This window comes from Micrasema longulum, unplaced genomic scaffold, assembly GCF_059751315.1.
Source record: "Micrasema longulum isolate JH-2025_06_02 unplaced genomic scaffold, ASM5975131v1 h1tg000020l, whole genome shotgun sequence".
Taxonomy (NCBI): Eukaryota; Metazoa; Arthropoda; class Insecta; order Trichoptera; family Brachycentridae; genus Micrasema; species Micrasema longulum.
The window spans coordinates 419,455-431,810 of NW_028277228.1; the positions used below are offsets into that span (position 1 = coordinate 419,455).

Consider the following 12,356-nt stretch of genomic DNA (forward strand, 5'->3'; position numbering starts at 1 on the left):
TATTTGGCATTTTTAACAATTATAATTGACGAAATATTTATTCAAATGACAGTAAAAAATGAACATATTACGTTTTAATGCACATTATATTGTAAAGAGTTGATTTATATGTGTCGCGAACCTATGAAGCTGTTAAAATATTTAAATAGTTCGGTCGGTGGATTGTAATAAAAACGGTAGGTTGCAAAAATTAAAAATGATAATAATAAGATGATTTTTCTTTCTACCTATTCTATTTTTTTATATTGCGTGCAGCAAAGCACGTAGGCCCAGAAATACATACTAACATAGCGGGATTTTTTCAAGTTACATGTATCACAAACAATGACAATAGATATTAGAGACACCACTGCACTGTTGCATCTGCCGAATCAGAGTATTATTATATTGATGCATTTTTATAAATACATACTAAAGCATATTTAAATTTCTAATATATGAATGTTTGAGATTAATATTTCCCTATATTTATGATCCTATATTTGTAGTAATATACTCATGTGTCTGTGTCAACTAATTGCTCGTCAGGACTTTAAATCTCATGGAGTTAGGACTTATGTTTTATGTCTCAAATAATGTACAGTAAACTTATGTATATATGAAATTAAATAAATAAATATTATATATTTTTTAATTTCTGAAAAAAAGGAAATAAACATTTTAATGAGAACAATACGATAAAAATATTGTCTACAAATCGCCGAATCGTTATCTTTCATTTCATATGATTCAGAAATTAGTAAAAATATGTAGGCAATGAGAAAAAAAGTGGGAAATATTAGTATTATTCAATTAAAATATATAACCTACTTCCACTTTCTATGAAAACAATTAGTAACGAGAAAATGTTCAAAAAGGCTATAAACAAATGAATATTGGAGCTAGCTAGAAGTAAAATGGATTGTCTGTTCGCCCAAACCAATATTTAATCAACCGCTCCACAAATGTATAGCTTATGTTGTGCTTTTGTTCTTTCATTGTGCGTTTTGTAATACAAATAATATAGATTTACATAAATTAAATATAATCATAAATAGATAGTGTTCAAAACTGTATGAACATTTTGTTAATTATCTCTTGTTTATTAAGTCTTCTTTGTTTATTCTCACATGTCAGAATATTAATAAAAAAAAGTATATTGTTAAGTGTCTTCGGCACGGGTCACATTATTTTTATTAAATAAATATGCGTAAGATTGAAGATGTTCGTGAAATAAATTTAAAAAAACGCCTGAGCTGGTATTCCAAACGCTCTCGCGGTCGTACAAAAATTATTGCATGTAAATACGCGAGATAAAAGTGTTGTCTACGGCCGCGAGAGTGGTTCAGAATAGCACCGCTGGTTATTTTTTTGTTAATTAATAATATAGTGCTTTGTGAGATTATTTAATTTAATAAAAATTGAAAGTATTTTGATCTGGGTATCGAACTCGGGACCTCTTGTGTGGTAGAAAAATTTCCTAATTACTTTCCTCATCATTTTGCCTACGTTTGAGCATCTATATTTCTTCAATTCCTCTGTTGATTTTTGTGAAGTTAAAATCAATCAAGGTTTCAGCTCTTTAACTGGTAAAATGGTGAATGTTAAAGTGGCACTTAAAACAGCCAATGACAGGTCATAAAGCCTTGCAAATTAATGCCTAGACTTAATTATTTCATTATCTGTTAATAACAATAAGTTTAAAAATCTTTTTTATTTATTAATAATATATCGATAAGTATCTAAAGCAAATCCAATTAGGTACTTAATAATTAAAACTCAATTTATTGTATGGAAATATATTTATTAAAATTGATTTAAAAAATAGTATTGATAAATGATACGATGAAATGGTTGTAGGTAGGTATTAAACTAACATGTGAACTTTCTTATTTAAAACGAATAAGTATAGCTGACAGAAATATAAAAATACATGATCAGATGTGCTGGACGTTGATTTGGTGGTCTTGCTTGCGGAAATGACGTCCGCGGTGGCTGTGGGGATGGCGCTCTTCCTCGATTTCCTTACGGACTGGTCCCATGACATGAATAGGAACCAATCTTTCTCCTTGCACTGCATCAGGGTTCTTTCTAGGGGCTGTTATGCAGAGAATCCCGTCAGATGACAAGCTGGAAACCACATCGTCGGAATGGTGATCGTGGGGCAGTTTGTACTTCCTCACAAAATGCCGCGAGATGTAACCGTGATCGTCCTGCTTCTCTTCGTGTTTCCCTTCGACTATGATCAAATCTCCCACAGCTTTCACGACAATTTCGTGCGGCAGAAACTGGTGGACGTCCATTGATACTTGGTACCTGTGCTTGTCGGCGGTAACATTAGTCAAGATGTCGTGATGGGTAGATTGGCGATGCGCGAGCCGCGGGGTGAAATAATCTCTTATTAGCGGAGTCGCGGTCCAGTTCAGCATGTCGTTGTCGGGATAAAGAAGATGACTCATTATTTTGTTTATGTTTTACAGTTCAATTAATGAAATAATAAATAACAATACGGATTCACCGGTAAACAGTAAACACAGAATCACAGTGCGTCAAACGTCAAGCTCATGCTGTACTCGAAAACGAAGTCAATGAATCGCAAGGTAAGTGTTATTCACAGGTGTTATTTTACCTTTTCGGCTGTACTATGTACTGCGGCGCGCAGTTCCCTTTATTTTAAAGATTTTTTATTTCATGATTATGTTGCCATCTGTGTGAGAAAAATAAAAGTTGTAATTTCCTTTTTATATTTTGATTCTTATAATATTGGTTGTAGACCATAGACAAAAGAAATATATGTCTTGAGAGTCAGAGATAATGTAGAACTATTACTAGTTAGTGTAGACATTATGTAAAGTAAAAGGAAATAATTGTCAATGCCGTCTTTGTGAAATAAATAAAATTAGAAAATACTCCAAATAACCAACAAAATCAAAAAGTTTCAAAAACGCAATAATGTAATTAGGAAGGTACTTAGTAAATAATATTTATCCTGCTACCATTATTGTGTACTTCTTTTTTTATTGATCGTAATTCCTTTATTGTCACTGTTTATAAGCCGTCTATTTAATTATAGTAATTGATAATTTAAAAAGTAAATAATTAATTATACCTACTCTTTCTCATTTGATATTAATTTTAATAATTTTGAATAATTTTTATTTTTTGTTGCGTATTTTGTAAATTGACTTGTATATTTAGAGTTCCGACATTTTTTGGAAAATATTTGAAAAACTTATTTATTTACGGCTATATGAAAATATTTATTCGTTGCACAGTGATAATAAAAAGAGGTAGGGTAAGAATGGGTATTAAGAAATAATCATAAATCAGCTATTAATCAGTGTTTGTTTTTTTTTTTTTTTTACTTATTATACTTTCAATATTCTTCTAACATAATCACAATCATTGAGATCAATGAGTTATACAATTTTGGCATAATCAATATGTTTTTAACAAACAAATTTGAGCGGTATTAACCCTTAGGACTGCTAAGCAGTTTTTTAAGAATCTAACCAGACATGCTTTTATTTATATATTTATCGAATACGTTGTTTTCGAAACACACTACTGTTTTTAAAATTAGTAGCAACTCCAATAAAAATCTTCCATGTCATTTCAAATTCACGCCCAATGGAGTAAGCAAGATAGACAACACTTGCCACGCGCATCACATAGTAGTTCAGCGGTTGATCCAGACCCTTTCTTATTTGGAAATAAAACAAACAAAAATGATCTCGTACAGCAATCAAAAGGGGCATTGTTTTAATAGTTATTTTTGAAACGACATAATTATTGTTGATAAATCGACATAATTGTTGAAAAATCGACCTGGTCCACAAAGAAGTATAGATATTTAAAAAATAATATTTTCAGGCTTTGCCTAGTATGTGGGTGAAATAATTTAATTAAATGAATCTCACCCGCATAAATAAATGTTTCAACTAAAGAGCTTAAAGTAAAAGAACTTCACAAACATCAACAGATGAAAGAATTGAAGGAATATAGGTGTTCAAATATGGGCAGAATGGTGAATGTTACACAGTGTGTAAAGTGGCCACTTAAACCAGCCATTGACAGGTCATAAGCCCTGTAGATGCCTAGACTTCTGTATTACTTTCTCTAAAATGTTCTTCATCTCTGTTGTTATTTGTTGATAATAGTTTTTTGTTGATTTCGGGGCAAAGTGCCCTGTTATATATTTATCAAACCTACTACTTCCATGCACGCTAAGCAAAAATGGAGTAAAATATACCTAGAAATTTGTTGTAACAGAGGGAGAAAACATTTTTGCCAAAGGAGTGGAGTATAGAAGTCTAGGCATTTAAAGGGCTTACAAACCTGTCACTGGCTGGTTTAAATGACCACTTTACACACTGCGTAATAAACACCATTCGGCGTATGTTCAAACATCCACATACTTGATCATTTTATTATTTTTTGTAAAAACAATATTTCCTCAACTCTCCCACCTATTTAATTTTGTAAACAAAAAGAGCTGAAACTTCACAATAGGTGAAGTTTCAGCTCTTACTACTCACTGTTTGCGTTTTTAAGCGTTACCTAATAGAGGTAACGCTTAAAAACGCTTTTCAATTTTTAGACAAGTTAGTTTAATCAACAATATTTTGAGTATGTCCAAATGTTTGTAGGGGGTTATTTATATTGAAACTTTTTGACAAACAAAAGGTTTCTTTTAAATCGGTAAATGTACTAAAAAGTGAAATTATTTCTTGGTAGAAGTTACAATACAATTTTAATTCACTAAGTTTTTTTTGTTTACTCTACTGTCTTACTTTGACAAGTTACTGATTACTTTTTTATTACTTTATTTTTTAAAAGTCCTAATTGACTATCATGCTCCTATGCTTATTTGATTATATTATTAATGTCGGGATATTCCGGTAAAATACGGACCTCCTTAGATAAGAGTTATTAGATTATATTAAAGGTAATTAATTAAATTAGTGTTCATAACTAAAAGGCATCAACATTTTCGTAATTACTGGATCGGGTATAATAACGGGGAAAACACATTACTTAATTATAATTTTTTTTTTTTTTAAAGAAATATTTGCGTTCTTATGATTTACCCAAATATTTAATTTTGAGGGCCATTTTCAACGAGTTAAAAATAATTCACTATTAGAAAATAGGAATCGAGTTGGGGTAGAGTAGGATTCGAACCACGGACCTTTGGTCCGTGAGTGCGAGACACTAGCCACAGGACCACAACCCGATTCGATTTTGTTTTATCAATAAGAATTTTTAATTACTGCTTACGACTCAGCGTATCTTAATAACATAATTAAAATAACTTAATAACACATTGATGTTCTTTTTCTTCAGTCTTTCTTGAAGCGTTGAAAATGATCCGCCAGTAGATTGGTCTGTGTCTCTAATCGGTTTCCTTTTATTCATTAGTTTAAAAGCTTTATAAAGCTATAAAAAAAATATATATGCATACATAATTATTATTTACAACTGATCTTGGCTCCACGATGCCTTTGGTTTGCTTCGTGTTTTAGACATTCTAAAATACTAAACAAAAATTAAAATATGCAAAAAAACTGACATTGGAGTAATTTTACTTGCGGGTAGTACTGGTTAGCTTGACCGACATTGCCTTTTTAGAAACATTTACGTAAAATCATTTTCAGGTTGAAAACCTGTTGAGACAAGTTCAAAATCGAAGATTATTTTGAATGCTTGATAATTAGACTAGAATAATTATAACTAACAATGTAAGAAACGTAATAAAACAAACGATCACCTCTTATTGTCTGACGATGAAAATTTACATCAATTTAGGGCAAAAACAATTGATGCACATGTGCCCAAACCCCAAACGTGTGCTGGGAACTGAGCGGCTGTCAGTGCAGCGGTACCTAAGGAATATAGTTACGCCACCCGCTTTATATGTATGCGTGCGCGGGAACGTAGTAATACGAGTGATTTTGTTATGACCGGTATTACCTCCTGACCGACATTACCCGTTTTTACCCTAATAGTGTTGATGAATTGTTACTTGTTCAATCAGCAATCTAAACATCAAAATCACGTAGGTAGGCGGCAAAAAATTCATTACTACGAGTGTCTATGTCTACCTACTCACTGTTTACATATATATCTGTAGTCTGTGCTGTTTACAAATAGGTAGGTAAAGAAAATTCTAGATTAGTCAAGATATATGTAGTCTGTGGATTAGTCATGAATGTTTTGATGACACTGCGCATGCTCGAATTTTATCTCGAAAATTCGAAAAATTGGTTCACAAGTCAAGCCAAGTTAAGCGTTGTTCAGCAAAAAGATATTACTAATAGTATTGTGTTTTTTATTATGAATTTAAACGAATAAACTTTTTTATAAAATTATTAATTTATTATATAACCTTTTGTGCATGATAGGACATTTGGTATATCCGGGAGTATTTAAACAAAGACCGCGTTTCTCCCGCTTAAATCGCTTGAAGTTGAAATTGAATTCTGTCACGAAGGCCTTTGGTGTTATCGGAGTATTTAAAAAAATACAAATTACAGTATTGCGAATTTTACCGAGTCAGAGTAAAACATTTTGACAAGTGAAATCATTTACAAGCGCAATTATGTCTCTTTTCCCGATGATTTTCCGGGCTATGCGCCCTTCCTCTTGGATGGAACAGCAACTGAAAATGATGCAACAACTAGAATATGTTATGTCGGTGCCATTATCTCGTCACCCGGCATTTCACGTTGAATGGAGTTTACCAGAAAACCCCGGTGATTATTGGGATATTAATGAGAAAGCTTTCAACCCCAACCAGCCATTCAAAGTGCAGATGGATGTGAAGAATTTTTCTCCTCAAGAGATTACAGTTAAGGCAGTTGATGGCAGAATTATAGTGGAAGGCAAACATGAAGAAACATCTGACAATAAAGGGTTTATTTCGAGGCATTTCGTGAGAACTTACAGCCTACCTGAAGGACATTTAGTAGAGGATGTTGTGTCGTGTCTTGAAAATGGTATCCTTACTATTTCTGCTCCAAATAAAGAAATTAAAGAAAATATAAAGGAAATTCCAATTGATATGAAGGAATAAGAAGCTGTAAAAGGCTGTTCTGAAAAACAAATGTTTTTAGCATATTTATGTATTTCCACCATCTAATTGTTTACAGTCAGTTTTGCTATTGTCACTATTACTTTTATGCGCTAGTCCTTAAGAATAGGTGATTTATTTACTTCATGTTTTCAAACCTGATTAATTTGTAATATTATATAAGCATAGAATTAAGAATTAATTCTATAATTATAAGGTTAGTTAGTTATTTTTAGTGAATAAATAACAGTAATACTAATATTTTGTATGATTTCTATGTATAATAGGTATAGTATAGACCAGGGATAACAAACGAGAGACCCGCGTTAGAAATTATATCTAACCCGCTTGAACTTTTACATACGATTGTTTTTATTTAAAGCTTTTAATTTCAAAAAAATATTTTTAAAAACATTTTTGATAAGTCTCACATCGAAATCTACAAAAAATCTGAAAAATCTAAGGCACGAAGTAAAAAGCAAAAAAAATAGTGTTTGGCATCAACGGTATTTTTTACTATGCGCCGTTCCCATAACAACAAGTAACATAGCTCGGACTTTTCCCTTATTTAGAATTCGCGCTACTAACAAGTGCTACTGACTTCATGCATCAGTCAAGTAACAACTGATTTCAAAATTATCGTCAAATAAACCATAATATCATTTAATGGGAAATCTGTAGTGGTTTATAAATCTATTTTTTGTTTATTTTATGTATATATTATTCCCCTCATTTATTATTTTTATTTATAAAGAGCTCACGGAAATTTTGCTTGTAAATTTTAAAGTTAATAAAATTTGTACCTAAGTCTTTATTTATTATTGTTTTAATTACTCAACCTATGTGACCCGTGACAGATAAAAAAAAAACAAATTTGACCCACTTGCGAAAAAGCTTTGCCATCCCTGGTATAGACTACCACACCCTCTTCGGTTCTTTATACTTCATAGTCCTCAAATGCTCATATATACCTTCTTGGAAAATTTTAATCCTCTTATCAGTTCACGATTTACCTCTTCATTCTTTTCACCGAAGCACCTTAATTCACATCCCATAACTCATTTTCTCTTTCTCTTACTCTTTCTTCTCTAACTCATATGGAAGTCCATGCGGCTCGGCTATGGACATATCTCGCATCCTCTATTAAAAATGTTTCTACAGTGGCTCTGTTTAAATCACGCCAGAAGAAACATCTCCTTTCTCTTCATTAATGATTAATCTCTGATCTTTTCCTCTTTCTTTATTCCCTTTTTCGCATTAAAGATTAGTATTGATCTAATTTTTTAGTTGCAACAGAGAGAAAAAACGTATTTGAGAAGGGAATGCCTAGGCTTCCATATTCTCTTCCCAAAAATGTTTGCGTTCTCTGCCGCAATAAATTAAGATCTTAATAACTCCCTACGGAGGAAATCCAGCCTGTCTGCAAATATTTGGACACACTCAAAACATTGTTGACTAGTTTTGATATGAATTAATTCATATTCTGTGTGTGAAATAGAACCAGAATCCCGGATGACGTTTTCGATTCGATATCTACTCTCGGGTTAAAATCCGAAAAAATAAAATCGGGTGGAGTAAAGTCCGCCTCGTAATGTAGTGGTTGACGCATTTACCTTCCATGCTCGAGGTCCTAGGTTCGTTTCCTAGGAGACAGTCAACATGATATTTTATTTATAAGGTGGTTTATATCGCAGTATTCATTGTCCTGGACTGGTAGCCGAAGTGTAAGACTGATCACCCTAACTTTGTGTAACAGTTGATCGAGAAACTCTTCAATTGGAGTTATAATGCAGAATCCTTTGAACCACTGGCTGCGGATAGGGAAATAATAATGATGATAGTTTTTGACACAGATAACAAATTTAATAAGTAAACGAAATGTTGAATTATAATAACTTTATTAAAGTAATTGGCATTACAGATTGAGCATTCAGATATCGATCTGACGTTCACAAGTGGTAAATCTTTAACAATTAAAATAACACCAAAACAGAGTAAATAAAACTTAAGTATAAACTGGAATGGAGGACACCATGCTCTTCATTAAACAATAACTAATTTATTATAATAATATCATGATAAAAACATGTCGAAGCTTGACTCGCATTTTTAAAATGATGGTAAAAAAATAAAAAGGCAAGTCGTGTAATTTGCAGCGAACTAAAATTCCACTGAAATTATAAATAATTCACTAAAGTAAACAATAAAAATACACTTATTTAATGACACATACAAATTCACGCATAGGTTATGTTACTGGCACAGTATAAATCATATTTTAAGTAAAATATTTGACTAAATCAAGTGTTACACAAAACAAAATATTCATTGAGTGATTTTAAAAATGTTTTTTAAAATTCAAGGGCGCTAAATTTCTAACATACTTAACACAATACTGTTATTTTGTATGACCTATTGGTCTGGTATACAAATAAAATTTAATGCAAGTTGATAACAGTAATAAAGTATAAATAATTATTAATAAAAAAAAAACGGTGTTTGTCAATTTCAACATAGTCTATCAATGTGTAAACAATATAAATATTAAATAGAAAACAACGAATGGTAACAATACTTTAGTAAATGAAAAACAATCTATATATTGCAACTTCCAGCCCATTAAAAATCAAATAACTCCACAAACAATTCCTTAAAATGAATGGTCAAAAGTTAGCTTCATTAAAGAAATACTATTATAATGGTAAAGTAATGTATTTTAAATAAGATAATATTGCTTTTATATTGAGTTTATGTGATTTTAACGTAACCTTAAGTTTTCATAAAAAAACAATCGAATTTGTGTTAATTAACTAACGTACCTAAATGCATGTGTAGCTAAGAAAATAACAACAAATAAAATTAATTATTTGAGAATAGTTTCAATATCATAGATATAAAGATGAATCAGCCCAATCATTTAACTATACTTAAATTGAATGGAGCTTTCGAACACAATATTATTTTATTATTATCAAAAAATATTGCAATAGTTAACACGTATGTAAAAAAATCTCGTGCGATAATAAAAACTTGAAAAATAAACTATCTAAATAGCATAACAATAAATTGTTTAATAAATAACATCTTTTCAAATCTTTAATTGGTATTGCCTTAGTTGGAAAATATTTGTATAAATCAATAATTTATTAATAACATATCAACCATTTTGAATGAGGAAGTTCACTTTAATTTGAATTTATGGTGTAAATTTCCATCTCAGTTATTCTATGAAATCAGAGTCGGACCTGCAAATAAGTTCGGTTTGCACAAAGAATCAGACACATGCTTACCCGTAAGGGGGAATATGCCCGTATTGATTTACAAACATCTATATTCCCATTCCCTTTCAGTAAGCGACGAGACGCTAAATCATATTAGATATGGCGCTGCATTAAACCTGTAGATTTTTTTCTACTATTGGCTAACAAATGTAAGTAAAACATGTTCTTAAATAAAATGTGTTATATTTTTTAAAAAAGTTTTGCTATATTTTTTCACATTTTCAATATGTCCAAGTAAGTAATTTTAGGTAGCATGAATCTTTTTCGTTGAACTCTATTTTACTCAAATTTGCAGAAAAAACACATAGCGTACTAGCCCGAATATAACGCAATATTTTTTAATCAACATATTTTTTATGAGAATAGGTCATGTTCAGATGTACCAGAGTTCACACTATCTAAGCACACAGCAAAGTCTTTTTGCCCATCGCAAGCACAGTTTATGCGTGTGTAAGAGTGAAAATGATACTTCAAATAGTAATCATTAAAGCGAGACTGATGATAATTCGAGCATGTCTGAATGAAAAGATCATATTTTTAGTAATACAATTTACCTAATGGATTTTTGTTTTATACTTGAATTTTTCCTTTCGATCCTGCTCCAAATTTATAGGTCGCGTTATATTCAAGACCGTGTTATGTTCGAGCTAATACGGGTTGTATTATTTACTTAGGGTCTTTAGAATTTATTGAAAGCACCTCAAAAAAATATATAATTTTAAAAACACATTATTTATATTTATTTTAAATAATTATACGACGTACATCCAGAAAGTAAATTCCGTTTGTATTTCTTACTACCGCTGGCTACGATCGCAGTTTCCCTTATGCGTGGTATTTACCTTGACCTATTGCGAGTTCGCTAACTGCTGTATATGTTTCATGGTGCCTATTTAAAATGCCGGATAAAATTTTGAATTCCACCGTGAGTGATATAAGATCTGTAATTTGTTTCCTAAACGTGAAGAACATTAAACCAGTACACATTCATTAGCAGATACAGATCTGTAAAAATGATAATAAGGTGATAAGTGATTAAATGATAAGGAAATGGGTGAGACAGTTCAATGAAAGTCGTGATAATGTGCGCGACGACGACCAAAGTGGGCAATACAAAGTGAAGAGGGAATACAAAAGCTTGTGCTGCGCTTTGTCAAGTGCTTACAGTGGTGGGAGTTATGTAGAAAAATAGCTTAAGGTGTAAAGGTTTTCACAATATTTTTATGTTTTCTTTAGCCTGTCAAGCGGAAAACTTTCTGGATATACCTTGTAGAAGGGTTTAATATGCGTTTTAAATCTCCTCCATACACTTAGATATTTTTTGCACAATACGTTAAGCTAAAAATAAACAATTAGAACATTTTGTGAAACAAAATGTGTATAAATCATGATAAAACTCATTTACTTGTTAGTATGCCATATACACAGGTCAGGTATGCATTTGGAATAAGCTAATTCTAACGTTAAAATATAAAAATCAATTAAACAACAAATAAAACTAATTATCAATATCGCAATATGAATTGTATATATTTAAGTAAAAAAATATACTGACCATTAGAAATTAATATAAAATATTTACAAAATAATAATGATTTCAAATAATATTTTACAAGTAGAAAAAAACAGTTAAGAAATTCTGTGTTGGTATAAACAAACACAATTTATAGAAAAACAATCTTCGTCTTTTTCTTTAAGTAAAATATAATAAATATATTTTTAATGACATTTTTACATTCATAAAAAATATTGAGCACTATTAGTAACTTTTTGTCCATCAGGTGTGAAAATTCCTCATTAATGCAGAGTTCATTCATTCATTCGTTTCCCTGAATGTCTGATCAAATTTAAATGAATGACATTCAAAACAAAAAAAATATAATAATAAAAAAAACAACCTACAACATTTGATTTGAAACAAATAATCAAAATATTATGTTTAGAATATTCATAAATAATTATTCAGTTTATACCTTTTAAATTATACAAAGTAATATCATTATTATGATTGACAGTCTGTCGTA

The 12,356-nt window shown here is 30.8% G+C and overlaps 1 protein-coding gene across 1 annotated transcript; it reads right to left on the minus strand.

Annotated features, from left to right (window-relative positions):
- Positions 1-1,762: 1,762 nt before the first annotated feature.
- On the minus strand, positions 1,763-2,704 carry LOC148285615 (protein lethal(2)essential for life-like). The gene has a single exon (XM_088243280.1). It carries the CDS (start codon positions 2,436-2,438, stop codon positions 1,917-1,919), a length of 522 nt encoding a protein of 173 aa, XP_088099406.1. The 5' UTR covers positions 2,439-2,704; the 3' UTR covers positions 1,763-1,916.
- Between the last annotated feature and the right edge of the window lie 9,652 nt (positions 2,705-12,356).